The sequence below is a fragment of the Mus caroli genome, unplaced genomic scaffold (genome assembly GCF_978045245.1).
Source record: "Mus caroli unplaced genomic scaffold, Mus_caroli_1 scaffold_8, whole genome shotgun sequence".
NCBI lineage: Eukaryota > Metazoa > Chordata > Mammalia > Rodentia > Muridae > Mus > Mus caroli.
The window spans coordinates 31178095-31205501 of NW_028227263.1; the positions used below are offsets into that span (position 1 = coordinate 31178095).

The 27407-nt window shown below is 44.7% G+C and overlaps 1 protein-coding gene across 3 annotated transcripts in view; it reads right to left on the bottom strand.

Moving 5' to 3' along the window:
* Insc (INSC spindle orientation adaptor protein) overlaps positions 1-26341 on the bottom strand; it is a 118099-nt gene extending 91758 nt beyond the window's left edge. The window contains exons 1-2 of one of the 3 annotated variants that reach the window (XM_021166905.3): positions 26144-26341; positions 2482-2582 (exon numbers count right to left, since the gene is read on the bottom strand). In XM_021166905.3, coding sequence (XP_021022564.1) covers positions 2482-2537 — 56 coding nt within the window. In that variant the 5' untranslated portion in view covers positions 2538-2582; positions 26144-26341. Of the gene's footprint in view, positions 1-2481; positions 2742-26143 lie in introns of those variants that run through there. The other 2 variants (XM_021166904.3, XM_029480213.2) reach the window with 2 other exon arrangements.
* Between the last annotated feature and the right edge of the window lie 1066 nt (positions 26342-27407).

Below are 27407 nucleotides of genomic sequence, written 5' to 3' on the forward strand. Positions count from 1 at the left end.
TGTAGTCCTGGCTGTCCTGGAACTCGCTCTGTAGACCAGGCTGGCCGCAAACCTAGAGATCCACATGCCTCTGCCTCCCAAGTGCTGGGATTAAAAGCATGCACCACCACACCCAGTTATCACCCAGTACGTTCAATTAGCTTTGCAATGCTAGGTTAAGAATATGCAAAAGCAAACACGCCTCCCTGTCTCTTGGACTGACTTACTGCCCCATCAAAAATACAACACTCTAACCTCTTGCACAGCCCACAGCTCTTATGCCCAGTCCAAATGCCTGGAGTTCCCAAGGTGCCTGCTGGATAAGACAAGCTAGATTCCTATATCCATGTTCATGCAATCTAACTTCTGCTTCCCCTTAAAACCTCTGAGAGAGCTGGAAGCAGCAGAAAGGAAAAGAAAGGTCAGGGTGTAACCAAAGAGACATAAAGGCTAGCAAGATCTGATCTGACCATACCCTTTATTCTATTCCTCATCTGAAGGAGCTAACCAATTGAAGAGTTCCTGTGTGCCAGCAGGCTTTACCTTGCATCCTCTGTGTGTGTGTGTGTGTGTGTGTGTGTGTGTGTGTGTGTGTGTGTGTGTGTGTGACAGACAGACACACAGAGAAAGAGATACAGAGACACACACAGAAAGAATTTATATTTAAAAAAAAACGCTGATATAAGTATAAATTGTTCACAGTTCACAGATAAAGAAACTGAAGTTCAGTTATGGCCAAGAGCAGAATTAAGCTAGGGCAGTCTGGCCTCCTCTTCACTGTCCCAAACACTTCTCCAGCCCTGGAACAGGCTTTGTCTGAGCAGCTCAGGACCCCATTGCCAGAAGTGCTGGTGTTTCACAACCCAATTTAATGTCACACAGGGCCAGGATGGGCAGCTCAGCAGCAGGTAGACTGTACTCTCCCTATCAGGGCTTTACCAACTGTTTCAGGTTTAAATTCTGTCACCCACTAATGGGGGAGAAGGTCAGAAGAGAGGATCCCAGAAGAATTCTCTAACAATACCTAGACAGAGTAATCCTGGCATTTGCAGACATTTGTTAAATAGCAGTCTCTTACATAGCTCGGATATGTTGCGTGTATTTATTTGGCTAGCCCTATACCAACCCCGCATGATATGTATGGTCATTATATCCATCTTAAACATGAAGGGACTGGAGGACAGATGGGGCTCCAGAATTTTCACCAGCCACATGGTGAATAAGAAGTTAAAGCCAGGTAGCCACATACCATAGATAACCATATTTGATCATCTCAGGAAAGCTCTACCACCAGCTACCTGAAGCCGAAGCAGCCACATCTCTCAGGCAGCCTGACAGCTATATCTTACCAAGTCTGAGTTTCACCATATGGACTACAAAGAAAGATATGACCTTTTATCTTTTGCCTCTGGATGTACAGAAAACTTTAAGTTACACTTCTAATGGTGTTCTGTGTCCTAGGGAACATGCAAGAACTGTGTGTCAACTCTCTACAACTCTTCTAATAATGGCTTTAGGAGAGCCAAGCACACCTTCAGAGAGAAGGATTGACTCCGCCCCACTAGAGAGTTTTAGCAAACAGTTCATTCCTTTTCTTTTCTTTTCTTTTCTTTTCTTTTCTTTTCTTTTCTTTTCTTTTCTTTTCTTTTCTTTTTTGAGACAGGGTTTCCCTGTGTAGCCTTGACTGCCCTAGAACTCACTCTGTAGACCAGGCTGGACTTGCACTCAGAGATCGTCCTGCCTCTGCCTCCCGAGGGATCAAAAGTGTGCACCACCAACACCTAGATCATCCTTTTATTTTAAAGAGTCAAGTTATCTTCTGTGTACCCACATATCAACCATCATCTATTAATACATCTATCTATACAACACACACACACACACACACACACACACACACACACATCTATTCAAAAATCAAATGAGCAGCATGTTTTCTTTAAGCAGTCTATCAAAATGTCTCAAAAATCAGAAGAGAAGCAGTATTTTAATGATGGCTGGCTGATGAAGCTAAAGACAAAGTCCCTATGATGATGTAGTGTATAAAGGATCCAAGGCTAGCCCAGCTATCAGAAGTCTGGAACACCAGGTCACACAGCTGCTCTAGAGGTCAAGCCTACGTATGTCAGAGTCACCAACTGTCCCAGTGCCTGAGCCTAAAGAATGTCTAGACTTTATGTCAATTGGGGCAGTCACAGAAACAGCTTATCAGACACAGATCTGGCATCCTGAACTTCCACCCCTGCTCTGGTTCAGGCCTCTGTGGCCTGCCAAATCAAACACACACTGGCAGCTCTGTGTTAATTTTCCAGCCGGTGCAGGCACTTCTGGTGGCCCCATATCTCTCCTCCAGTCTAAAACCACTCAAACCTTCTGTCTTTATACACTTCCTAACCACCTCCCTACCTTAGCCCACACCAGTCCATTCAAAGCAACTAGTACCTCCCAAGGACCAGGTCTCCTAATAGTTCTCTTCTGGGTAGACTGATGTGCGTGACTTACCTCTGCTCTTGCAGAGGAATGGAATCCAGGTGGCGGCCTCCAGGCAGTGCCATCATATTAATCCCAATCTGCAGCAATGCCTGCCCACAGCGGTCCGGACCCTGAAAAGATAGGCCAGGATGGGTCTGTTAAGAGAGGAAGTATAGTGTCTTTACTTCTCAAATCTGGGCTTAAGAAGCCAAAGTAGGTGAGAGAGAAGGTCTCCCGGACCTCCTCCTCTTCTGAGCTGATTCACACTCTGGTGTCCTCACACAGGTAAGGCGGGACTCAGATGTGACCTTCTTTCCCAATCCCTGGCTTACAGTAACCCCCTATGATCTTTCCCTTTGTCCTATTGTCAAATATTTACCCTTTTGGTGTGTGACTGACATTGGGACACACAGGCATCAAATATTGTACAGGACATACACATACTTAAAAAGCCGCCAATGCATTCCACTTTAAATGATGTCATTTCACTTGAACGGCAAGCACAAAGCCCAGGATGTGACCTCAAGCTCAGTTCAGGCCATTGAGTCATGACAGAGTAAATCTTAGGAAAGGTTTTCTTCCTCTAAGCAGAACCACCGGGTGAGAGAGACAGTCTCCTAATAGACTCAGAAGATAACTCACTTCTACCTCAATAAGAGCATTATCCAGTCATAAAGGACCTAAGTGCAGAACAGAGCTGATGTGCAGAGAAACAATGTCTGGATCCCAGATCACAGACTCCCTGTAGTCTGGCCCACCTCTACACTTCCTGCATCTAAGATCATATCTATTCTTGTCGGTTAAGTCAGTGGACATAAAGGTCTCTGCTCTGTTCAGCCAATAGCGTACCAGTGGGAAGATGTGAATGGTTTAGAGACTTCCAGTTCTGGAGCTGAGAGTGCACTTGGCTTTCTTGATCCTCACAGTGACGTTACAGGGTTGGTCCTCCTCCCTCATAAAACTAACTGCCCAGCTGTTGATCTCCTCTGACATCTCCCTTACAGTAAATTCTCTCCATATTCCCTTTTCACTTTCTCCCTGTAAAGTAGGCCTCTAATTCAAGCAGAGAGTGGATGAGTACTGTTTTAATAGCAATCTTATTACCCTGGTAGATATATCTTACCAGGCAGGTCGTAATTGTAGCTCATGGATGCACAGTTGTATTGGGACATTGATGATCTTTTCCCTCCCTTAGCAGCTTAAACAACACCTTCCAACGCTATGAAAGCAAACCAGCAGGAATAAAATTCCAGCTCAGATCCAACATGTTTTCTCAATGTCTTACAACACAAAAGGATGGTGTCTTCAGCAGTATGGTTTTACCATCTAGTTCTGGTGGGTAATTAAGAGCATTAGCAATCGCCTATAGTGTTCTGCATCAAGAAGGCTCTAGAAGGTCCTAGAACACAGAGAACACAAAGGAAATACCCAGTTTCCCTGGGTAAAATCTAATTGTGATGAGATGACAGTGTGAGAGCATTCTATCTTACTTCTATCTTTATCATGAAAAAAGAGGAAGAACAAACAACATATTGGAGAGGGAATTGTGGGGCAGTGGACTATGCCACCAGACAGAAGAACTGGTGAGGTCATAGCAAAGTTCAGAACCCCGATAAAACTCATGATTGAAAACAGCAGATACTCAGACTAGCTCCTGATCAGATTCCTGTCCTGGAACACATGACCATTGACATTCCACTAAGAAGACTATGACACCCCACTAAGAAGACTATGACAGCCAGTCACATAGCATAGAACTAAGCCAGAGCCCCCGGGCTCATCACAGACCCTCAGGCTCCTATTTCCAAACCCTCAAGGTCCCCAGCAGTGTCTAGGTGGTAATCACCATTCTCAAGTCCTCATAGTTCCCAGAAGCATCTGGGTGCCCAGGAGTTTGAGAATCACAGCCTCAGTCCCAATGCCCATCATTTCTCACCTGGAGAAACATGGGCTGGAACCCTTATCTAAGACTGTGCTTCACCTCCTCTGAGCAGTGTGTTGTTGTCACAGGTGCTTGATACCCCAGAGGGAAGGCAAAAAGCAGACCCACAGGGCATTAAAGCCTATGGTAGGTTAGAAGACTGGAAGGAAGATGGTTGACAAGCATCAAGGTCCTTTACAATGCAAACTGAAGGATTCTGCAAGCCAAGGAAAAGGAGGCCATAGAACACTAGAGGAAGCCCTGGATCTGATTTCATTGAATCTGAGGAACCCAAAGGAAGGACAGTAATTGTGAGCAGAAACCTAGTTGCAGATAAATGTTTGAGTTTCTCTGGCAAGGTTCCAGAAATATGGCTTAGAGACTGCAACATTCTGGCAGCCATTTCTAATCCATTATCTGTGTGTTTTCAGACAGTAGTAGTAGTAGGTATTTTATTCGCAGCTGCTCGGCAGTGACACAGGTGTGGCCCACAGGCCAAAAACCCTTTCTCAGGGTGTTCTCTTGCATCGTGTGTCTTTCCACAGCATTGGGGACATCTGAAGTTCTTGTGTATCAGTAATCTAGTTAGAGGCTCTATTTTAAGACTTCATTTTCACAGTGGGAATAGGCACAGGACCCTACAAAATGACCACCACAGAGTCAGAAGTCTGTAGACCACACTCGTGGGGATGACATACAGATGAGGGAGACTATCTGGAAGACCAGATGGTAAACACCAGACAGTCAACCTAGATGATATTTATGAAGATCCCGTAACAGTTTTAATAGCTAATATTCATGGAGCATGAGCTGTGTTCCAGGTACCCTTTTAACTGCTTCATGTACAATTAACTCATGGTATATTAGTATCATGTTACAGAGGAGAGAATTGTGTACTGAAGACAATGCACTAAAATTCCCATCTGAGACTGGAAGAGTGGTGCTGAGCTCATGAAGGCAATGAGCAGTGTGACTCCATTCCTCAGAGGTTATGCCCATCTCCAAAGGCCCTCACTAAAAGGCCCTCACTGCTCAGAATACAGCTCTCACAGAATTTCCCTACCAATTTCTCCATCTCCTTCTGATGCCTACATATTTCCAGCATCCCACTGCTCTAAGTCCCACCCATCCTCTGAGCAAAGGTTCACAGAGTTAAGAACAATCCAAAGCTACATTGTCTATCAGAAAACCAAGAACAGATTCAAAGGGACACCCTACTTCTTACTAATTGTGAAAGATGGTTTAAACAAAATGGGTGATAAATTCAAACCTTGACTCTACTTAATTATCAAGTGACTTTGGACCATCAACACCCCTCTGTGACGCCCTCAACTGTGCTCTTTGAGGATGAAGTACAAGCAAAAGGCTCTGATACTGTGCTTGGGTAGGTTAGCCGGGAGTGTCGTTTTTCTTAGGAAGTGGAACTGAGAAGTGTAGATGAGGTGGGAAGGGCACACTTAGATGTAAACAGGAAAAAGGACTCCTCTGCCCACCCCACCCCACTACATTGCTGCATGGGTTCTCTGTCTTATACTTTCAGTCACTGTGTTGTCCTGGGCGCTGTGTCTCCCACACCATGAGTGTCTATTCATGAGGACTTGAAGCCTTGAGCATCTTTGACTTAGTTAAACTCAAGAGATCAATTTAAGTGGCTTAGTTCTGTTCCCAGTTCCCATTAGAGGCAGCTTTTGCTCATCTCCACTTGGCGAAGGTGACTGGTCTCCTGCAGGAAGTTGAGACTATTTACAGAAAACTATTCCACTAAAACCAGCAGCAAAGGGTGTTTCTGCTCTTGTCTAATGGGACAATCTGGGGACAGCTCCTAACACAGCTGGTATTGTTTAATCTGGTGAGTTCTATACAACTGACCACATGGAAGAGACAGTAAATACTGTGGAAAACAGTTCCAGAAGCAGTGTCAGGAGGCTGCTTGGAGGAGGAGAACTATCAGATATGCTCTGGTTCTTCTTTCTCTAAGACTTCAGAGTGCACAGGCTACAAGTGATAGAACCATCTTTACAATCCACTCTTTCTGTCTTTAGCTCTTTAGAGCTAAAAAGTATCTTAGAGAATATGACTTCATTCAGGAACTAAATAGGACTTTTCTAGTGCCTCCATATCTGTTTGCCATCTGCAGAGCAGGAACCTTGTAATACTGTAGGCATTAAGATAACCCATGGACAAACATCATTCCTTTGGTCTTTAACATATGCCCCTTCTTCCTACATCTGAGGAATAACCCTACCACTATGAATTTTCATGAGACAATATACAAACAAAAGACTAGGCATTTGTATCATGAAGATTTCATAGCAGTAACAAATACCAATCAGCCACTGGAGATGTTTGAGTAAGGAAGAGGAATGGTTAGAATGGAGCTTCAGAGCCATGAATGGACTCCAAGAGGGAAGAACAGCATTGAGGGCTTGATTTAGAAGATGATAAAAGCTTCCAGAGAGAACACAAGAGCCCTTGAACACGAGAGAAAAAGAAAAAAATAGAGAAAAGCTTTTCAGGTAACAATGAATCTCCTTCAACATCTGAACTTGGAACCTCGGATCTGGGGTAAGAATACGGATACCCATTGGAGTTAACCCTGAGTCACTAGCTGGGATGCCGGGCATCCTGCAGCAATCAGATACTTCAAGGACTCTCATTCCCAGGGGAGGTGCAAGAAACCAAGCAAGCTGCCACCTGGTCCTGCCTAACAGACTGAGTCTCATGAAATATAGAAAGCTCTGGCTCCCTGGAGAAAGCCGTGGTGACTCCTCACAGCTGTCAGGCCGCAGGGGCCGAGAAACAGGCAGAATAGACCTCAGGACTCACAAAATAAGTCTTACCCCCTCTAGGCCTCCACAGCCCTGTGTGACAAAGAACAGCTTCCGCAAAGCACACACAGGGTCCCAATCCTCTGAGTGATGAGCTGAATTTATCTACCTTCGAGACTTTACCTAAAAGGCCACAAAAATTCTATCAATGAAACTGTATCTCAAACTAGTCAGGACAGAGGCTGTGGTGACCAGGAATAAACAATCCTGTCTTCCTAGGAGACCTTAAATCACACTCTTAGGATATTAGAACTTATGGGAAGCCAGGGGACAAGTCCCTCGACACAGTAATAACAGCAATAACCATGAAGAGAGGAGAGTGAGGCACACTTAATGGCTGTAAGACACTGTTCTAAACACTGTACACTTAGTCTTTAGAAGAGTTCCCTGAGTTAAGTTACTATGTCATCCCTGATTTTCAGGTAAGTGACAGAAAAAGGGAAGAGGCAGAACAGATCTCAGGATTCACAAAACAAGTCTTACCTCCTCTAGGCCTCCGCAGCCCGGTGTGATATACATATGGAGAGACAGCTTCACAGGGAGGAAGATCAAGATTGCTAAAGATGTGCTTCAGACATGTACACATGTGCCATAAACTGCTTGTTATCCTCTAGAAAATCCCAATAAGCCTTTGCCTAGGAGAGAGCTGCAGAAAGACCAACCTAGGCCTCAGTGTCTGCAGGAGAAAATCAATGGAGATTTGATGACCAGTTATACATCCGATATATCCATTCCTGCTTTTATTATTTGCTATGGTTATCAAGGTCAGGGAAGCAGCGTAGTAAGGAAAATAAATCCAAGGGTCCCAATTGTATACTATCCTTTGGAGTGAGATAGATCAGATAAATTAGCTGAGGGATGTGTTTGCATCTCTAGAGAGAAAGAGAAAAACATAGTGTACTTGCTGGTCTGATGTTAACTTGACACAGCTAGTCATCAGAGAGGAGGGAGCCCCAGTTGAGAAAATGCCTCCATAAGAGCTAGCTCTAATGCAGTTTCTTAATTAGTGATCAATGGGGGATGGACCAGCCTGCTGTGAGTAGTGCCATCCCTGGGCTAGTGGTCTTGGGGTCTATTAAAAGAATCAGGCCGAGTAAGCCACAGGGAGCAAGACAGTGAGCAGCATCCCTCCATGGCCTCGTATCAACTCCTGTCTCCAGATCCCTGCCCTCACTGCTTTTGATAATGAACTCTTGTATAGAACTGTGGGAAAAATAGACTCCTCCCCAAGTTGGTTTTGGTCATAATATTTCATCATAGCAAGAGTAATTTTAAGACAAATGTCATTGCTGGCAAGATGTCCCTACCGGAACCCATGTTTCCCAATGCCTGGTTTATAAACCACCCATTCTCTAAATAGCATCACCCATCCAAGCAAACCACCATGTGGCCTCCACCAAATGTCTTGTTTAGAATCAGGAAACCCATGGCTGCCTCTATAGTGTGTCTTGAAATACAGCCTCTCTGGTTCCAGGGCAATGATTACTCGGCTTCCCTGTGCTTTGGAAACTGCACAGGAGCCTGTTGTTCCTGGCACCTAATTAAACTGAGGATTCTTGCCAAAGACTATACCTGAGGACTGATGGCCTGAACTCTGAGACCTGAGGTGGAATATTCCCTGCAAAGGGGCTTGCCTGGGTTTTTGAGCCTCACCTACCAGAGCTCTGTGGACTAAGAATATACATTAAGGAGTTAGACTTCCAAATTCACATCAGGTTATATTTTTCTATATTATATAAGAATATATAATTAGTAAAATGAGAATTCTGTATATACCAGTGAGAAATATATGTGTGTATATGTATATGTATATGTATATGTATATGTATATGTATATGTATATGTATACGTATACGTATACGTATACGTATACGTATACGTATATGTATATGTATATAACTAGTGGGTACTTGGTATAAAGATTGTGCCATGTCACTTTTGGCAAAAGCACATAAATGCAGAAAGAAGCAAGAGGCCATTCTAGCAACTCAACTCTAAGTATTCAAAGGCCTTTTCATCTTCAAACTTTAAATGATTACTTCTTACTTTCTAACTTTCCCTGATATAAATATTATCCAACTGCTCAAATGCTGCTTATCTTGGATTTGCAGAAGAGAGAGACCTTCCCCACTGGGCTCAGATCCCAGGGTGCTAAAATTAACCATCACCATGTTCTAAGCTAATGACTTACTGGTTGTAACTGCCATGAATGGACATAACTCTCAGATAAAGGCCATTAGAGAAAATTGAATAGCTCCAATGTGGTGAAAATTTGGATGCATCTTATTTCATAAATCACATTCAGAGGTCACACTGGGCGAGCTATTTCTCTTCCTGAGTCATGCTGAAGGCCCAAGTTGAAGGGGTCTATATACTCTTGAGAGGGAGGACTTAGGAAGGAAAATTTACAACATCTTATATTTTCATGGATGCATTGTTTCTTTCTTCTTAGTCCATGAAAGGATAATAGCACAACACCAACAACAAGGACAAGTCAGGCTCCTCTGACTCCTCCCCTTCCTGACCCTCTGCACTGGAGTGGCCTTGGTAGCATAGAACACAGAAACCACAGAAATCTGTGACTGCTTCCACTTCAGCCCCTCTGATCTTTGGATTTTTTTTTTCATCTGTAAAATCAGACTGGAACTCTTTCTATGTCATAAGATTATCCTAAGAGCATAGTGTCTATATGATACTTCAAAGCTAATAACAATCTAAGAATCTATTCTGGCCCCAGAAGCCAATTAAAGAGAAACTACATGAGAAGTTTCATGGCATCCCTCTGTGTTCCCAATTTCTTACCGAGACGTCAAAGATCTGCTCTCTCACCCCAAAAGGCTAAAGGGCAGACTCTATTAAATGTATTGGAAAGAATCAAAAGGAAATTTGAATATAAAGAAAAATTAGCACTTAAAAATTGCTATTGTTTGAAAATTCAAGTTCCCATCAGGATGCATAAAAATCTAATAGCCAATGCGTTAGCACTGGGAGGTAGAGACCAGGGATATAAATAATCATGAGAGTGAAATCCCTGAAAATGGATGAATATTATATAAAGGGCTCACAGACATGTCTTTGCTATCTTGATCTTTCCATCTTCTGCCACATGGGGACCAGCCTTTTCTCCCCTCTGGAGGATACAGCATTCAGGGATCATCTTGAAAGAGAAGAAGTACCTCTCCAGATACAAAGCTGGGAGGTTCTTGATACTAGATTTTCTAACCTCGCATTGTAAGAGAATACATTTCTACACATTATAATTACAGTCTTGGCATTTGGGGATAGTAGCATAGGACAGAAAGCATGCTTCGAATGAACACAAACACTAAGATATTTCTGTGATGAGCAGCTTTAGCCCTAAAGAAACAACTACCATCCCAGCTCCCACAGTGTGTGAGCAAAGGATTATGGGATATTCAACAGAGAAGTAAATCTGACGCAGAACCTTGGCTCAGTCACAGTGGTCAAGTGTTCTCACTAGCTTCTTAGTGACAAGAGTCATAGACAAGACGTCACCAACTCTGAGGCATGACACATTCTGAGTTTATGAACAGAATAAGCCAGAGTATGAGCAAGCACAATCATTCTCAACACGCTATTGACATTGCTCCAATGTGCGTAGCTAAAGAAGCCTTTAAGGGGACCCTTAAAAAAATCCCCTTTTAAGGGGATGTAAGATACACTGTCTGCATCTGCCTACTCAAGTTAACTATACAGACCTCAAACATGAAGGCCAGAGCTCTATAGAATGCTGCATTAACAAGACTTATCACTCTTTCTAGAACACCTCATGTCACAGCAACACTTGAGCAGTGCCTACAGCAGAGTAGGAGCTCAATCAGCATGAGGGTGGGCTTGAGTAAAGTCCTATCCATTCTGAGACTTTGAATCTGTCTCCAAGATGGCCGACTCTGCTCTCACACATCCGTGCACAATAACAGCCAATATTGCTACAGCCATGCAATTCTAGGATGTGTTTTGTCATACTCTAACCAATGGTAGTTTGTCATAGTTTAACTGGAGCCATCTTTACTTTTTATGAAGCAAAGAGGTGTATTTCATTGTATTATATCTTTAACGCAGTGAATTGTTATATCTGGCACTTAACTATGTGCCAGGAAGTTTTCTAAGTGTTTTGAATAAATAAGCACATTTCCTCCCCCCCCCCAAGCATCTAAAACAATCAGTGCTGCTGTTATCCCTACTTCAGAGAGGTAGAAAGGAAAAGAGAAAATCCTTAACTCGATAGCTTACATGGTTAAAAAGTTGAGTGGGGATAAAACACCAATTTCTCTGCCAATCCTCGACAGCTTATCATTGTTTTTCAGCAGCTAATTTTTAGTTGGCAACAGAGCCCCCCTCCCCCTCTCTCTTTCTATTTGTTTATTTTAGAACGCCTTTCTTACACAGAAAACTAACATTATGTTTTTAATTCCTGTAAAATGATAGATCAGATAGTCTAAATAGTTCTCCATGAAAATTGCTTTCTTTAAGTATTGAGATATTTATAGGCATCAGTTACTACTCTTGTATCTGTGACAAAATATCTGACAAAGCAGCTTAAGGAATTGAAAGGTTGATCTTGGCTCATGCATGTTTGTGAAGCCATCATGGTAGGAGGTCACAGTTGCAGGGGGACAAGGCTCATGTGTCCTCAGTCAGGAAGCAGAGTGATGAACACAAGCCCTCAGATAGCGTTCTCCTTCTTTCCCTTTTTATTTAGGCCCAGACCCTAGACCAAAGCATGCTGCTACCAACATTCAGGATGAGTCTTGGCTCCTCAATTAAACCACTTTGGAAATGCATCATAGACAAGTGTCTCCCAGAATCCTCTGAATCCAATGAAGCTGACAATGAAGATGAATCACTTTGTGGCCTTAAAACATGTCACTGATCTGGCAAAAATAAATAAATAAATAAATAAATAAATAAATAAATAAATAAATAGATATAAATAAATCTGGAGAGATCAAAATAGGATGAGGTATCAAAGAGAGTTTTCCATTGACAGCATCTGTAAGATGCAACAGCCATCAAGCATGTGTTTCTTTTGGGGGGGCAAGGGAGGCAGGGACTAAAGCCTAGAGATTCCCCAAGAGGAAGAATCCAATACAAGTCCATAAAAGAAGCAGCTCAATGCATAGGAAAATGAGAAATGAACCTTCTCTGCAAAATGTCAACCGTAAAAGCTGAGAATTAATCACCGTGGCATGACCCCCATAGAAGTTGTGGGTTGGCCTCGCATTGCCTGTTAGGGAATTGATGACAGAGCTCAATTAGAAAATTTCATTCCAAGAAACAAAATAGAGTTCTTGGAAACAGATTCAAGAAACAAAGGCTACAAATTATAGTCATGCAGCTCCAAGGAAGAAACAAAAAAAATGAAAAGATGTAATAGTATGTCAAATGATAGAACAAAGGAATTGTCCAAAACGCAGCTAAGAGGACAAACTTTTAAAAATGAGAAAACTAAGGCTAAGGGCAAAAAGTGCCATAGTCTGGTCAGCATTTCATCACTGTTCCATGGAAGGTAAGAGAGCACACGTATGAAGCGCATTCAAAGAGAGTAGCATTCAAATCCAGAAATAACAATGAGTATCAAGCAAAATAAACATGAAAGGTGCATGCATCTTAGAAAATTAAAAAGACTAGAAAACACCAAAGACAAAAAGGATTTTGGAAATACCCAAAGGTAAGCAAATGACACTGCACAATGGTTAGCATGCTGAACGCATCCAGAGAAAAACAGGAATTAAGTGAACAGAACTGTTAAGCATCCCTGGATGTGTACACCTGCACACACACACATACCACACACATCCATACTACACACACACACACACACATCACACATATATCACACATACCATACATATACTGCACACATACCACACACACATACACCACACACACACACCCCACAATATATTTTTTTAAAAAGAACAGCACAAGAATGAAGATATATAAACCAATCATATATAACAGAAAATAAAATAAAATGTGCTAAATTAGACAACAAAATCCAGCATCAATGGGAAAAATAATACAGCCTGGCTATTACAATGAGACTCATCACATTAAGAAAGTAGAAAAGTCATGACTACCACCAACAGACAGAAATAAATGGATAAAATCCAATAGTAATTTAGAAAAAGAAAACTTTGATTAAACGAGGACCAAAAGGGGCTTTCCTTAGACTGGCCGGTCGATCAGTGACTGCCTCTTTGGTAAAACAGTATCATGAATACTATGCTTAACCCATTGAAAGCAAGTCCCGTGAGAGCAGATGCCCAATTTCACTACTTGGATTCATTATTACATTAGAAATCTGATCTAGGATAGAAAGAAAGCTGTATGTGAGAAATGTCAGGATCAAGACTGTCACTATGTAGCACACAGCCACAGAGAAAGTGGAAATGCTTTACTCGCCAACTCACACAACCACACATTATGTAAACCTGATCAAATCAAGAATCAATGCATCTGTGTCCACCCAGATACTGTACCTGTAGCTCTTTCTATTTCTTCTGAAAATATAGGATGAGATTGCTACTCATTGTCCATGTATAAAACCCAACAGTGTCTACAAATAAATTGTCCCCAAATCATAAAGAAACTTAGAAAGTTGCCTACAAATATACAAAATTCAGATATAGTCCCAATCAACAGCATATTGGGAGAGAGGAGGAAGAAAGGAGGGAGAGGGAGAGAGGCAGAGGAGGAAAGACCTTCAACAAGAGAAATAAAATACATAAGGAAAATTAAAATGACTTTCTGTGCAAGTCCTTAATTGGGAAAATTATAAAACACTGGTAAAAGATACTAAGAAAGGCCAAGGTAAATCAAGAGATCATTCAGCATGCAAATGCTGAGAAGTGCCAATCCTCCACTAAAAGATCTGTTGTATAGATTCAGAGGAATTCCAGATAAAACCCAGCAGGATTCTTCCTCAGAAACTGACAATATGAATCTGAAATGCATAGCCAAGATATATTGAAAATAGGGGTCTTTTCCTATTGGTAAGATTTTTTTAAACTAGTAAATAAATACAAAGGAGTTTTGATCCTAGGATGAATTTAGGAAGTTGAATAATAGTCTCAAGATTTACCCAAGGAATATTAAAGCTTGATTAATACCAGTGATAAGGAGACAGAGGGTGATGGATTCAGAACTCACACATCTCCCAATCACAAGCAGAAAGTGAATGGAACTGGGGAGGCAGACAGCTGCACTGTTGCTCCTGCTGCCCTCATTGCTGCTCCTGAATCCACCTTTGCTCCAGAGCAATGGGGCAGCTTAGCCTGGGTCAGAGAAACAGGCAGAGTACGCTTTTGGAGCCTCTTCTACAGTGAGAAGGAATGAGCCCCAGCTCCAGCACCAAGACTATGACAAGTCTTCTAGACTATTCTTAAAGAAGTGGCTTTTTGGTCGTTGAGACTTCAGGGAAACAAATAAGCAGGTCTGTACAGTCCCCAGAGACCAAGCCTTAGGCTATACTAAGCAATGGACCTAAGCCCCACCCCTGCACACATACACATTCCAAGTGCCTGCTGAAGGCTATGGGTCTTCCTGTGCTATTCTCTCTCTGAAAGGGAAGGTTTTTCTTGCCCTGGTACCAGGCAACTTGACAGCAAAAGCTAGTGAGACATTGCACCTCACTGTGATTGAAAACTGGAAAGAAAGAAAGAAAGCCACATGAATGCACTTGGTCCCACCCAGGGGCAGGACTTTCTAGTCGACCATCTCTGAGAGCAGTGTCATGCCCATCTTAGTCAAGGTCAAGAGAGAGACACAGTACAGCATCCTCTCTGCTTCAAGCCCCAGTTTTGTGCTAAAGATGAAGATGGATGAATTGACCCTTTATAGGATTTCCTCTTTCATTGGCGGAGATATGCAGATGCATAATTAAGTAAACCACACTAATTTCAGTATCATGAGTGCAGTGAGATGCTTACCTTTTTCTTGCCATGAGTGTGGGCACTCTATAAGCAGACATCCTGGCGGGACTGTACATACTCTAAAGAAATTTGTGTGCTCTTCCCTTTGGCTGACAGACTATTGAACAACTGTCTCCAAGAAGTGGGAGCTTGCCCAAGAGCTGAAAAGGAAGCGCTGAAGCCTGATGCTGGCCAGGAGAGGTTGTCCCCAGGAAGAACTTAAACAACTCTGACAGCTTGTCACAACTTTGCAGGAGAGACTGGAGCTGAGACAAAGAAAATGGACAGGACCACACTTTGACCAGGACTAGTTAGTTATGCTACCAGTTTCCTTCTATTTAAGTGTAAAGCTTCAATCAGGAGCCTGAAGATGGGCTTTGGGAGGTCACTGGTTCTTTGTTCGTACCTCTTCCCAGTATGACCACACTGGGCTATCTTTCTCGGCTTTGCAGTGTTATTTTAACTGAAGCCTATTGAGGATAGAAGGTAGTGGTAGTGTAGATTGTTAGTGCTGCTATGGCCCAGACTCCAGTCTTACAACCTCCATAAGATATAATGGCTTAGGGCCATGTATGCCTCTTCTCCAGGCCTCCAATTTCCCCTATGTAAGAGAGGCTGAGACTGATGAGGGCTTCCTGCAGACCTAATATCTCTACAGTCTAATGTCCTCCGACACGGGAAGCTTGTGAAAATCACTCACGACCAGAGACTAGACCCCAATCCTACTCTCCCCAGAATCCAGGCCACTTTATGTTCTCTGTTCAAAGGTGGCTTCAAGTGACAAGAGACATCGAGGGTTTGTGCCAGTGATGAATGTTCATTTCTCCCACTGACCTCGTTAGCCACTTGGGCCCCTGTATCACTGCATTCCCAGCTACTGCACCTCTAGGGACCATCCCAACAGCATTCCTGCTACCTATACCCCGGGGGTCCTTGTTCAAGGGGACGGTCTTGCTGGCTTCCAGCCCCAGCCTAACCTGCTTGAGCTAATGTCAGTTTCAATCTCTTCAAACACAATGTTCACACAACCTTCTATACTTCTCTCAGCCCCGTAACCCCATGTGGATCTAAGATCTGCATCCTCCTCACAGCTGTCAGACCCTGGCCCCAGCTCTCCTCAGATCTATTATGATATAGCCCTCATGTACTCCCTGTGCATCATGTTCCAGCCTCAAGAACACTGCCCTATTGCCCTTGGGACTGAACTGCCCACCTAATCAACCAGTACTTGGTATAAACATGACCAGGACTTGAAGCTAAATCTAGCCCACACAGCAGGGCTACTGTAAGACTGCAGTGTTGGCTCCATTTATGCTAGATTTGCTGAGAATGCTTGGCTTCCATGACCTCCTATAACACACTTTATTTCCCTGTTAGGACCAACGTCCCACAAAGTTATGCCCATGACAGCCAGCATCTGGCATGGTATTCCATGTGTTAGAAACCACCAGGCCTGGGGCTGGAGAAAAGGCTCAGCCATTGAGAACACTTGTTGCTCCTCTTAGAGGACATCAGTTTGGTTCCCAGCATCTACATCAGGCAGCTAACACCAATCTGTCACTCCAGCTCCAAAGGATTTGACAGCTCTGGTGTCTTCCAACACCTGTACTATAAGCTCCTACCAACATGCAGACACGTATCTGCACATAATTAAAATGAATTAAAATTAAAATTAGAAAACCCATGAGGCCTGGTGGAGAGATCCTATGGGATAGAAAGAATGGATGCTTAGTGAAGAGCATGCTCTGTCCCTGGAGTTTCCAAAAGGAGTTCCTAAATCTTCTCTCCTGTCTAGCTCCCTCTTCCACAATCTATTCTGTTCGTAGCAGCCAAAGCATGGCAGCACTCTGCTTCACCCTTCCGATGGCACTACCACTCAGACTGCTGTGCCAACAACATGCAGGAAACTTCTGAATCTGGATGTCCCACCTCACCTCCTTTGGATTCTTTCCTCACTTCACCCTGTCCCTACTGACCTTCCTCACAAATGCCTCGGGGCCTTCACCCTTGCATTTCCTCTCCGAAATGTTCACATAGCCCGCACCTTTCCCTCCTCCAGGCCTCTGCCTGATCTTAACCAAAAAGCTGAGACAATACTGGCCTCTGCTTAAATGTCTGTTCATCCAAACCTTCCCCACTCTTACATTTCTACATAGCACTGAGAACTGGGTTTGCATCCTGCACATGACCTGCTAGCTGTCCTCCCAAACCAAAAAGCAAGTCCTGGAAGGACTTGATACTGGCTTTTGCCCTCTCCTGTTTCTCCAGTATCTAGAGCAATGCACAGACCACAGCAGATACTAAGTAGATGCTTGAATAGATTGAGTGAGTAAAGGAGTCTGTAACTTAGACCCTTGGCACCCTGGGCATTGTTCCAAGATGTTGCTATCTGATGGGGCTGCTATTGTCCTCTCCTGCTCAGTTCCAACCCTTTTTGAGACACCAGATGGACAGCATGCATTTGGAGAGCTTTGTAAATGACAGTTTTCAGAAAACTGAAATGACAGCATCTATAGAGGCCAGGCTGAGGTTACCACTGCCTGGCTTTTAAATGCTGTGTTTTAAAGCTAGCTCTCTCTGAGTCTTTAGCCTCTCTACAAATTCCACAAGACTGAATAGCAATCAATGATAAAAAGATGAAAATAAAGATCCCAGAGGGGGCTGTTTGTCTTACTCTTGGGGGCTAGTTCCCTAAGCTTATCATGGGAAGGAGATAAGGAAAGTGAAGAGCACGCCAGGACTCGGGCATGGGAAGCAAGGAAAGATCTGGCCAGCAGGAAAAGAGACAGAGACAGAGAAAAAAAAACTGTCACATTAATCAACAGTTCATAGGCAGCATGGTGCCCCCACCCCGATGTCTCCTTACCTGAGCCTCTGGACTGAGAGGACAATAATCTAAAATAATGTAAGAGAGAAGAGGACTCTCAGCTTTGAGTGTTGCATGTAAATCCAACATCCATTCTTGTTTGTGGATGGCTGGGTAGGTGGCAGATGGGTGGGTGGGGAAGTGACCAAAAGAAGAGGAAACAGATTGATGAATGACAGGAGAGTGAGGCATGCAGGAATGAGTGAGCCAGAGGGACCACATGGGCTATTCTAGTGCTCGACTTCTTTGAGGGAGTGGGGGTGGGGGTGGGGGTGGGGGTGGGGGTGATGGCTGGGTCTGTAAGCCCTGTACTCTGTATTCCCATTGGGTTTACAGAGAGTTGCATGCTGGCAGCTGCTGACCCTCATAATCATTCAGGAGACTCATTCGGGCTGCCCGAGGGAGCCTTCCTCCCATGGTAACGACCTTTCACATCACTCCTATGTTGTATGTGCCCAACAAACCAGAGGTGGGGAAAACAGAGGTCCAGAGCTCAGGAATACCACTGGAGATCAGCTGCCTGCCCCAGGGCGCTCCTTGGGATTATACAGGAATTTGATCACTACCTCCACAAATCACCTGGGTGACAGTCTAAGTCACTGGTCCAAAAGGTGGTACATGTTCTAAGATAAATGTTTTAATCTTCATCTTCAAATAAAATATTCACTCAACTTTTTCTTCTGTTAAAGAGTATCAACAACTGTCTGCTTGCTCCCTAACACTCCGTTCATCACTCACTCAGCCATCTATCCATTCACTCAGCGTGTCCCTGTGTCATGTGTCAGTAATGTCTACCAACCAGGATAAAGCAATGTACAAAAGTGGAATGTCCCAGATAGAACAGAGTACCATAATTTTTTTTAAAGTATTCATTGTTACAGGAAAACAGAAATCCCTACTGGTGAGGCCTACTGAAGGAGGTACGATGTGTCTTAAAACTGAAGTGAGGCTAAGAGGAAACTGCTCCGGTGATGAGAAAAGGAAGAATATTCTAGGCAGAAGAGCAATCCTTGCAGATGTGGGCGGGGCCAGACAGGTGAGACCTGTTGGGTTTACATGGGAATTTGCTTATCTCAAGGTCAGCTGGAAGTAGAGAAATGACAAGACCAGAGTTGATCTGAAGTCTTCTTTGGTTGCTCTGCAAAGATGAACTGGAGGGCAGCCAGTATGGGCATGATTGAATTGCTTGGGTAAGAATAGTACCTCGAACTAGGGGATGCTGGTGAAGATGGAGAGAGATGATGGACTTGAGCAATACACACTAACACAACAGGTATGGGGGTGATGAGGATGGTGGCTTCATCTCTCTGACTTGTGCAGCTGTGGGGATTGAAAGGTCATTCAGTGAGATCTGAAACACCTGGTAAGTGTCACATGTGCCTAAGACTGACAGTGCAGGGTGGAAATGACAGGAATTCCATTCTGAATATGTTGTGTTTGACAGGCCTTGAAGACTTCAACCTGGGAGAGCCCTTGTCTGCATCTGTGCTACGTTCTGCATTCATCAATTACTATGTAGTACTGACTCTGCCTTGACCCCATCCTGGCTCAACTCAGACTCCTGTAATTATTCCCTGTGCAACTAAAACAAGCCCCTTCTTTCCCCTTCCAACTTCTCTTCACATATAAGTCTTTTGAGATATCATCTCCTGAAAGAGGCCCTTGCTGAACTACCCCCACCCTAACACACCCTCTTCCTGTTAGATCAGGCTCGCATGGTTATTACTTCTAAAAAAAAAAAAAATCACTTAGCAATATGCTGTTGTGTTGGTTTACAGTGTAAGAAAATAGACATGCACGACCTAGCTCTGCCAAAAGAGCATATACACCAATAACAAGGGCCTCCAATTGGGTTTCTAAATGCCATTCCCCCATAAAAGAAGCCTGGGCTCTTCAAATGAATGGCTAATTCCAAGGCTGGAATAAGAAAGGATCAAAATGAACCCTAACTTCTTGCTGCATCAGATAATAGGGAAACACCCAGAGAATCATGGAAACAAATTGAAAAGAAACAGAAGCCAGCTTATAACAGCTTCCCACTGACTGAATCTGAGATCATGTGACCATGAAACTAAAATAAATACAACACTTGGCTCATCCAATGAACTAAGAGTATATGAGACCCTAGTGACAGAAGGAAGGGAGGAATGACAAGAAGGAGAAAATGAGTAATCTTATAGTAGAATAATAATAAGTAAATATAAAAGAAATAATGAATTCAAAATTATGACTGATAAACAAATGTAAGTTTGATGGCTATATTCTCAAAATATCTCTCCACAAATCACTCATTAACTGAAGAAAACAGCAATTTCACTGTGGAAATGATAAACATCACTTGAAGTGAGCAAAAGACAACCTGGGGAACCAGGAGCCAGAGAAGTCCCTTTCTGTGGCTTGCTGAAATGAAGACTCTAGAGAACACATTTGCCTGCCCAAAGCATGCAGCCTGACTCGAGCCATGCAGAACCCCAAACACCCAAATTAGAGGATACTCAATGTAATGACCACCTGCATTATTCAAAACCAAAAGGTCAAGAAAAAGAAAGCAGAGGAGACTAAAAAGACATGATAGACAGCAGTGTCCGCAGACTAGATCCGGGAGGAAGATGGAATAGCCACAAAGACGATGTCAGGGCTGTGATCTTTATTGTCAACTGCACTGAAGCTGACATTAGCCGTGAGACACACTTCTGGGCATGCCTTTGAAGATGTTTCCAGAAAGACTTAACTGAAGTATGGAGACCACCCTGACTACAAAGGGGGAGGTAGGGAGCCAGATAAACCCAAGCGCAGTACTTCTCTGCCACTACGTTCATGTCTTCACCAATAAGCCACACCCCCTCAAATCACAAGCCAAAACATCCCTCTTGTTCCTTCAGTTGCTCTTGTCAGGAAGGCCACAGCAATGAGAAAGGTGACTAACACAACACAGACTGTACTGAGACAGGAGCCTGCCTTTCTCTAAATAAACTCAAGGATTTAGGGATAAAGAGGGATTGTGTCTCTAATTTATTCTGAGATTAATAAGAAATATGAAATTTTTAAATGTGTTCAGACATTTAAATAAAAGATATATTATGGTAACATATTTATAACCATGAGATACAAATTATACAAGCAATAAAAGTGAGTATATAGGTGAGAGGGATTTATTTTCATGTTATTAAAAAGAAAGAAAAGCAGAATGGTATAAAAGAAAAAAAAAGGTACGTCATGCAATCAGCTGCAAACCGTGGATAAAGAGGGATTTCTCAACTAGGATTTCAGCCTTTCTACATACAATTGTTGAAAATGTTCAGTGCCTTGCCTATAAATACTATCTGGATAACTGAGCATAGCATCAAGGCCCAATACCCTTTCCAAGCTCCCTGCAATGTCTCCCGTCTCATCTCCATCACTACTGAGCACTCCCCAGTCAGTCACTAAAGTCCCCCAAGCTTGCCACTAAGAAATACTTAGTGGAGTCTGGGAAGATGGTTTGGAGGATAACCACTTGCCCATCCAGGCATGAGCTCTGGAGTTTGGATCTCCAGCACATGAAAGCCAGATGGGGACCACAGCCCAGTAGTAATCAGTACTCAGGTGGCAGAGACAGGATCCCTAGGTCATGCTTACTGGCTAGACTAGTCAAATGGGTAAGCACACACACACACACACACACACACATACACACACACACGCGCACGTACACACAGCCTAGCACCTTAGCGAGTGTTGGTCTCTCTACTAGAATATCCTCCTCTTCACTTACTAAAACTTACTAGGTTTCAGGGTGCACAGCACAGGTGTCATCTCTGGAAAGGCCTCTCCAATGTGCACAGATGGAAAGGACCCAGCCTGCATGGACCATACTCACAGATGGGCCTCGGTGTGCAGGTCTGTCTTGTCACATGGTCAGATGGTGACTTGGTGACTGGGTGCTCCTTTGTCCCTCTATCTCATGTTTTACCTGGATCCTAACATAACAAGGGTCTCACCATGTCAGACATGAAGTAGTGACTCCATATTAACTGAACTTCTAGATTTGTCTCAGAGTTCTTCATTATCCTCAAAACACACAGAGGGGCAAGGGAAAAGGAGCTTGTCTTTTTTTTTTTTTTTTTTTCCTAGAAGGAAGGGGAATTGCAGGGAAGGTAAGAACGCAGCAAGCTCAGAGGCTGAGGAGAACTGGCATCCACCTCTCTTCCAGTCCAGCATTCTTTCATGAAAGTGGATGGGACAGGAAGTAGGGAGACTGTATTTCAGGGTTTGTTTACTCTATGAAGGATACTAGGTTTCTAAGAGCTTTCCTGTTTCCATTATCACTGCTATAATAAGACACATCTACTTTACAGGTCAGCAAACTGAGACTGGACATCAAATCTTTCTGCCTGCAAGGCTTATGTGATTTTCTTCTCACATCTCCAATGTATGCTACCCATCTCTGACTCCATTAGGATAGATGGCCAGGATGAAATGTTCTATTCCACAATGATATCTGTTAAACCAGCAGGGCATGCAGGCCCACAATGCAGCTCACACTCTCAGACCACAGGCCGCACTTCACAGGGTTTCCAAACCCAGATATTTGGTTTGTAAGACTAGCCTTCCATTTTTCCAATGCAAACTGAACACTATACACAATTACTCAGCCAAACCGCTGACGCCTACAGACACTGCATCATGCCTGGCAGAGTCCTGTCTGCCCAAAGACAACCTCAGGGGATCTGGGACACCCCAGAGCTTGGCACTGGGGGTACTTAGAGCTGAAAAAGGGGAGCTTGGACTGCCTAGATCATAGAGCTTTGGTGGAGGCTACATTCCGAGAGCAGAGATTATTCTAGGGAAGAATAAAACCATAGAAGCCCAATGTCCCCCACCCCATGTTGCTGGGTGGGAGATTCTCACCTGGCCTCTGAGGCCTTCTCTCACCATGCACCCTTGAGGCTGGGAAGGACAGAGATGCTGCTCAGCGACAATGCTGGTGATGTTCACTTCCCGGTACCAGACAGACAAGTCTTCAGTATCTCCCCTAGTTTACCTGAAGGGGTAGTTTTTCCTACTTCTCAAGCTTCCAAAAGGGGGTAGTTCTCTGCCCCCCTCAGTGGCCAGTAGCCATCCACTGCAGCCTCCAGAGTTGCAGACCTGGCAAGGAATGGTGGCTGGCTCTACCCTTGGGCTTATTTGATTTTGCTCTACTTCTGTTTCCTTGTCTCTAAAATGCAAGTATCCATTTCAAAAGGTGAAGAAGAGGTTTCACAAAACAAAAGATTCAAATAAAGCCAGAAAACTAGAAATTGCAAGTGGCCTTCCCACTTGAACACTCTGGCATCCTGAATGATGCTCTCTTGCTGTTTTTAAGCCTGCTTCCCAGGTCGAGTTTCAGTGTTGGGAAACCAACAGAGCATAACCAGAACAAATCCTCAGCAGAGGTAGAGCCTCCTCTTTGAGGTTGCATTCGTCTAGGAAGGACCAAAGCCACTAAGCCTTACCCAGGAGCAGGCCCAGGGCATTTCCGTTTTCTCCTTCTGTGGTGAAAGTCTTATACAGTTAGCCTTGAATATGAGCAATGGCCACCAACACGGTTGGCTTTGCATGCCTGGAGAATCAGTCACCCACACAGGGCCTGAAAGGCCACCATCAGGCACTCTATCTAACCACTGCTCTGTGCAAGCATAGCCCTGGCCATGGGGTCTTTCCCAAACACAGCAGCATCTACGGGTAAAACAAATCTCTCAGCAGAGATTGGGGCTTTCACCAGCTTTGTGCTAGCCTCAGCACTGCTCTGGTAGAGCTAACAAATGACTTTCTATCTGACAGACTTGGGATCCCGTCAGTAGAAAGAGATGGCACTGAACACCATCCTGTGGCCTCCAGACTAAGGGGAGGAGGCAAGATAACCCTTCATGGGCCCCTGCACAGCTTGAACTCCCACATTCTTCATTCCAAGCTCTGTCTCCACAAGGCCTCGATCATGCCGAGGAAAGCAGGGCTCAGACCCAAGAGACACAGTCCTCCCAGCAGAGCCCTGGGCAAGGCAGGGTCACATGGGGAAGGGGCAGTCATGGGGCCATGGCCAGGTTCAGGGCAAGGATCAAATCCCTTAGGGGATCCACACACTAGGGCTTTTGAGACACAGAGGGGCTGACAGCTGAAGCCCTCAGAGCAAGGGTGCTGATCAATGCCCCAATTCATTCTAGACAATCGCCATTGTCTGAACCAGCACAGAGATTGCCATTATCTCCACCAGCCACTAAGGAGAAAAGCCCAAGACATGGTTACCAATCAGAGGTCAGGAACAGAAGTCACAATTGAGACATGTGAATTAAAAATTAGATGAAATATTTCCAACTTGGGATGTCTCAAAAAAAGGAAAAAAAGCCCAAGCAATATGGCTTCATCCTTCAGAGACTAACAGAAGACTTGATTGCTGCTCATTCTTTTCTTTTTTTTTTTTTTTTTTTTTTTTTTTTTTTTGGTTTTTCGAGACAGGGTTTCTCTGTATAGCCCTGGCTGTCCTGGAACTCACTCTGTAGCCCAGGCTGGCCTCGAACTCAGAATTCCGCCTGCCTCTGCCTCCCGAGTGCTGGGATTAAAGGCGTGCGCCACCACGCCCGGCTCCTTTTTTTTTTTTTTAATTCTCATTTCATCTATAAAAAATAAGGGAGTTTACAATTAAAGAAATGCAATCTACAAAGTTATTAAAGTAGAAATCAAACTCAAGAGATGACTCTTCTTAACTTGGTAGAATGGAGCAGAGTGAAGTACCAGGAAACCAGACTTCAAAGGGAAAATACTTCCTTCTCTCGACAGTAAGCCTGCTAAGCTCCTCACAGCCAGCCCAGGATTGGGTCTAGGACTGGACCAAAGGAAAGACACACTAGTGGATCAATTGAACCTGGGTCATTTCCCATTTCAACAGACTAGGAGGACAGCCTTTAGGCCACCTCACAAACACTGTCGTCTCCAACTTCCCAACCAAAGAAGCACAATGAACATGGACACATCACAGGAACCCATGGAGAGGAGGATGCCTAGGGCAGAAGAGATTTAAAGTCATAATGAGATCGTAACCGTAAAGGTGAGTACCAGCCCTGGCACTTGGAGACACTCAGTGTTCCATGCACTGTTATTAGTGTCCCCAGTGATCTCCATGTTACTGCTGAAGGTGAAGGAGGGGTGTTGAAAAGTCTGTCCCTCAGCAGCTAACTAGGGCAAGGTGACTGAAGCCCAAAAGCAGTAGGTCCAGTCCCACTCAGTATACCACCCCCAGCCGTTGCCCCCCACCCACCCCACCAAACCCTCAATTGGAAAGTATTCCCCTACTAAGACCAGGTTTCTGAAACCATTTTTCAGAGACGACCAATGAAGAGTACAAGAAGCAAAAGGGGGGTGGGGTTAGAGGTGATGCCAAGGTCAATTCCAGGCTGTGTGGGTTTGCATATGCATTTACCACATGAGTGCATATTTCATACATGCCATTTGTCATGGGTGTACAATCTGTGTGGAGTGTGGCTGCACTGTGTGTGTGTGTATGAATGAGTGTCCCCTGTCCCCATGCCTCTCTCTGGTTATGAAAGTGGAGTTCCTTCCCTGGATCTGTGAAGTGTATCAGTCAGAATCCCATTCACTCTGATACTGGACTAGAGCTTTGAGCTCCAGTGTGGCCCAAAGCCCTGAGAAACCAAAGCTTCGTGACCTACAAGCAAGACACCCCAGGTGAGGACAACAGCTGGGGACAAGTCAGGTCACCCCAGAAAGTGAAAGTTCAGATATCTATTGCTATCACTACCCTCTACCTGTTACCTGTCTCTCACTTTCAACCTTCATCCTGCAGGGTTCTGGCAGGTTCTATCCCTGGAGGCCCCTTCATTTCCACTGTCGTAATTAGACCCACCTGTGTGCCACACCTGTGGGCATGCTTCAGGAGACACACACACACGTGTGTGTGTGTGTGTGTGTGTGCACATGGTAGAAAATTCCACACGATGACATCCCATACTCGACACACTCCCTCCCACTGACACTCACTCCTACTCACAAACTCTTACACTGACACAATCACACCTGCTATCCTAGAAGTCACAACATGCTAGCAGCTCCAGCCCCAGGCCCTGGATCCAGCCAAAGGAGCTAGCCATCCCCTCTGCTTACTTACTCTGATTTTACAAGGCAAAAAGCAGTGTGTGCAGAGTCCAGTGATGGGTAGCAGCTCACAGCAGCTGGAACTCCAGAGGCTAGGAGCAAAGTGACCGCGGGGGCGCTGGGGACTGCACTGCCGTCGGCCCCCGCCGCTTCCCCCACCCCCAATCCCAGGCTCTTCCCTGGCGGCGGCGCGCACCCAGCCAAACCTCTGTCCCGCGCCAGGCACAGTGGCCTGCAAGGCTCCGCCGAGACGTGAGGGCTATTTCGGAGCCCCTGGCCACGGTGGAGACCGCGCGCTATCATCTGTGGGAGCTCTGGAATGAGAACGTGGTCGGGTCTAATTAGAGACCCGGCTCACCCCTGGGCTGGGCCATCACCCGGAGGCTCCAGAGCCGGCCAGGCGAGGGCGCCCACATGTGTCCTACATGCCAACATCTGGAGTGGGAAAGGGACTATGCTGCCACGATAGGTTTTCTGGAGCTGAAAGAAAACAAGGAGAGATTTGGGCCCAATTTATATCCCTGAGGAGGGGACGGCCTCGCTGAACAGCCCCAGGAATGAGACTGGGTTTGTCCACTGCAGGTGCTTCCCTTTGGAAACTCAGTTACCCACTTAAGTCACCCTCCAAATCACAGACTTGCCAAAAATGACAGGGGGTGTTGATGAGAAACCCCGCCACCTCACCCTCACCCCTGGGCTCTGTGTCAGATGGCTAAGTCCACAGAAGTCTGGTCCAGGCCCCAAAGCTCTGGAATGCTACATTTTTAGACCAAAAGGAAGCTACTGGTTCATTCCATTCGATGCCTTCCATTCTGCCATGAATCCCCAGGGTCTGAAAAGTCTCTACCTTAGTAGGTTGCCAAGAAAAGACAGTTCTCCACCACCCGGGGCCCTGGCAGGAGCTTTGCTTACATTACATGTGCAGGGAGAGGAGGCTCAGTACCACCTCTGTGGTACAATGTCCTGAGCTCTTGATGCTAAACCTCCCTATTCCTTGCTCTAGGCTCTGGCTGGCACTGCCACTGCCTGGCCTTGGGCATACCACAGCTTTGACAGCAAATCATTTACTGTGGCTCTCTGGGAGCTTGGGGCTGCAGGTAGTCCAGTCCTTCCCAGGAAAAGCTAAGTTTCAATTCCAGCCTGCTTCCATCCAGACTTCATGGCTTTTGTTGTGCAAAGGGACTTCAGTCCACTATCTGCGGGTCTGTCTCTCTCCCTGGAACAGGGCTGGGCCTCTAGGCCACACTGACTGGGTGCTGACATTACTTCACACCTTC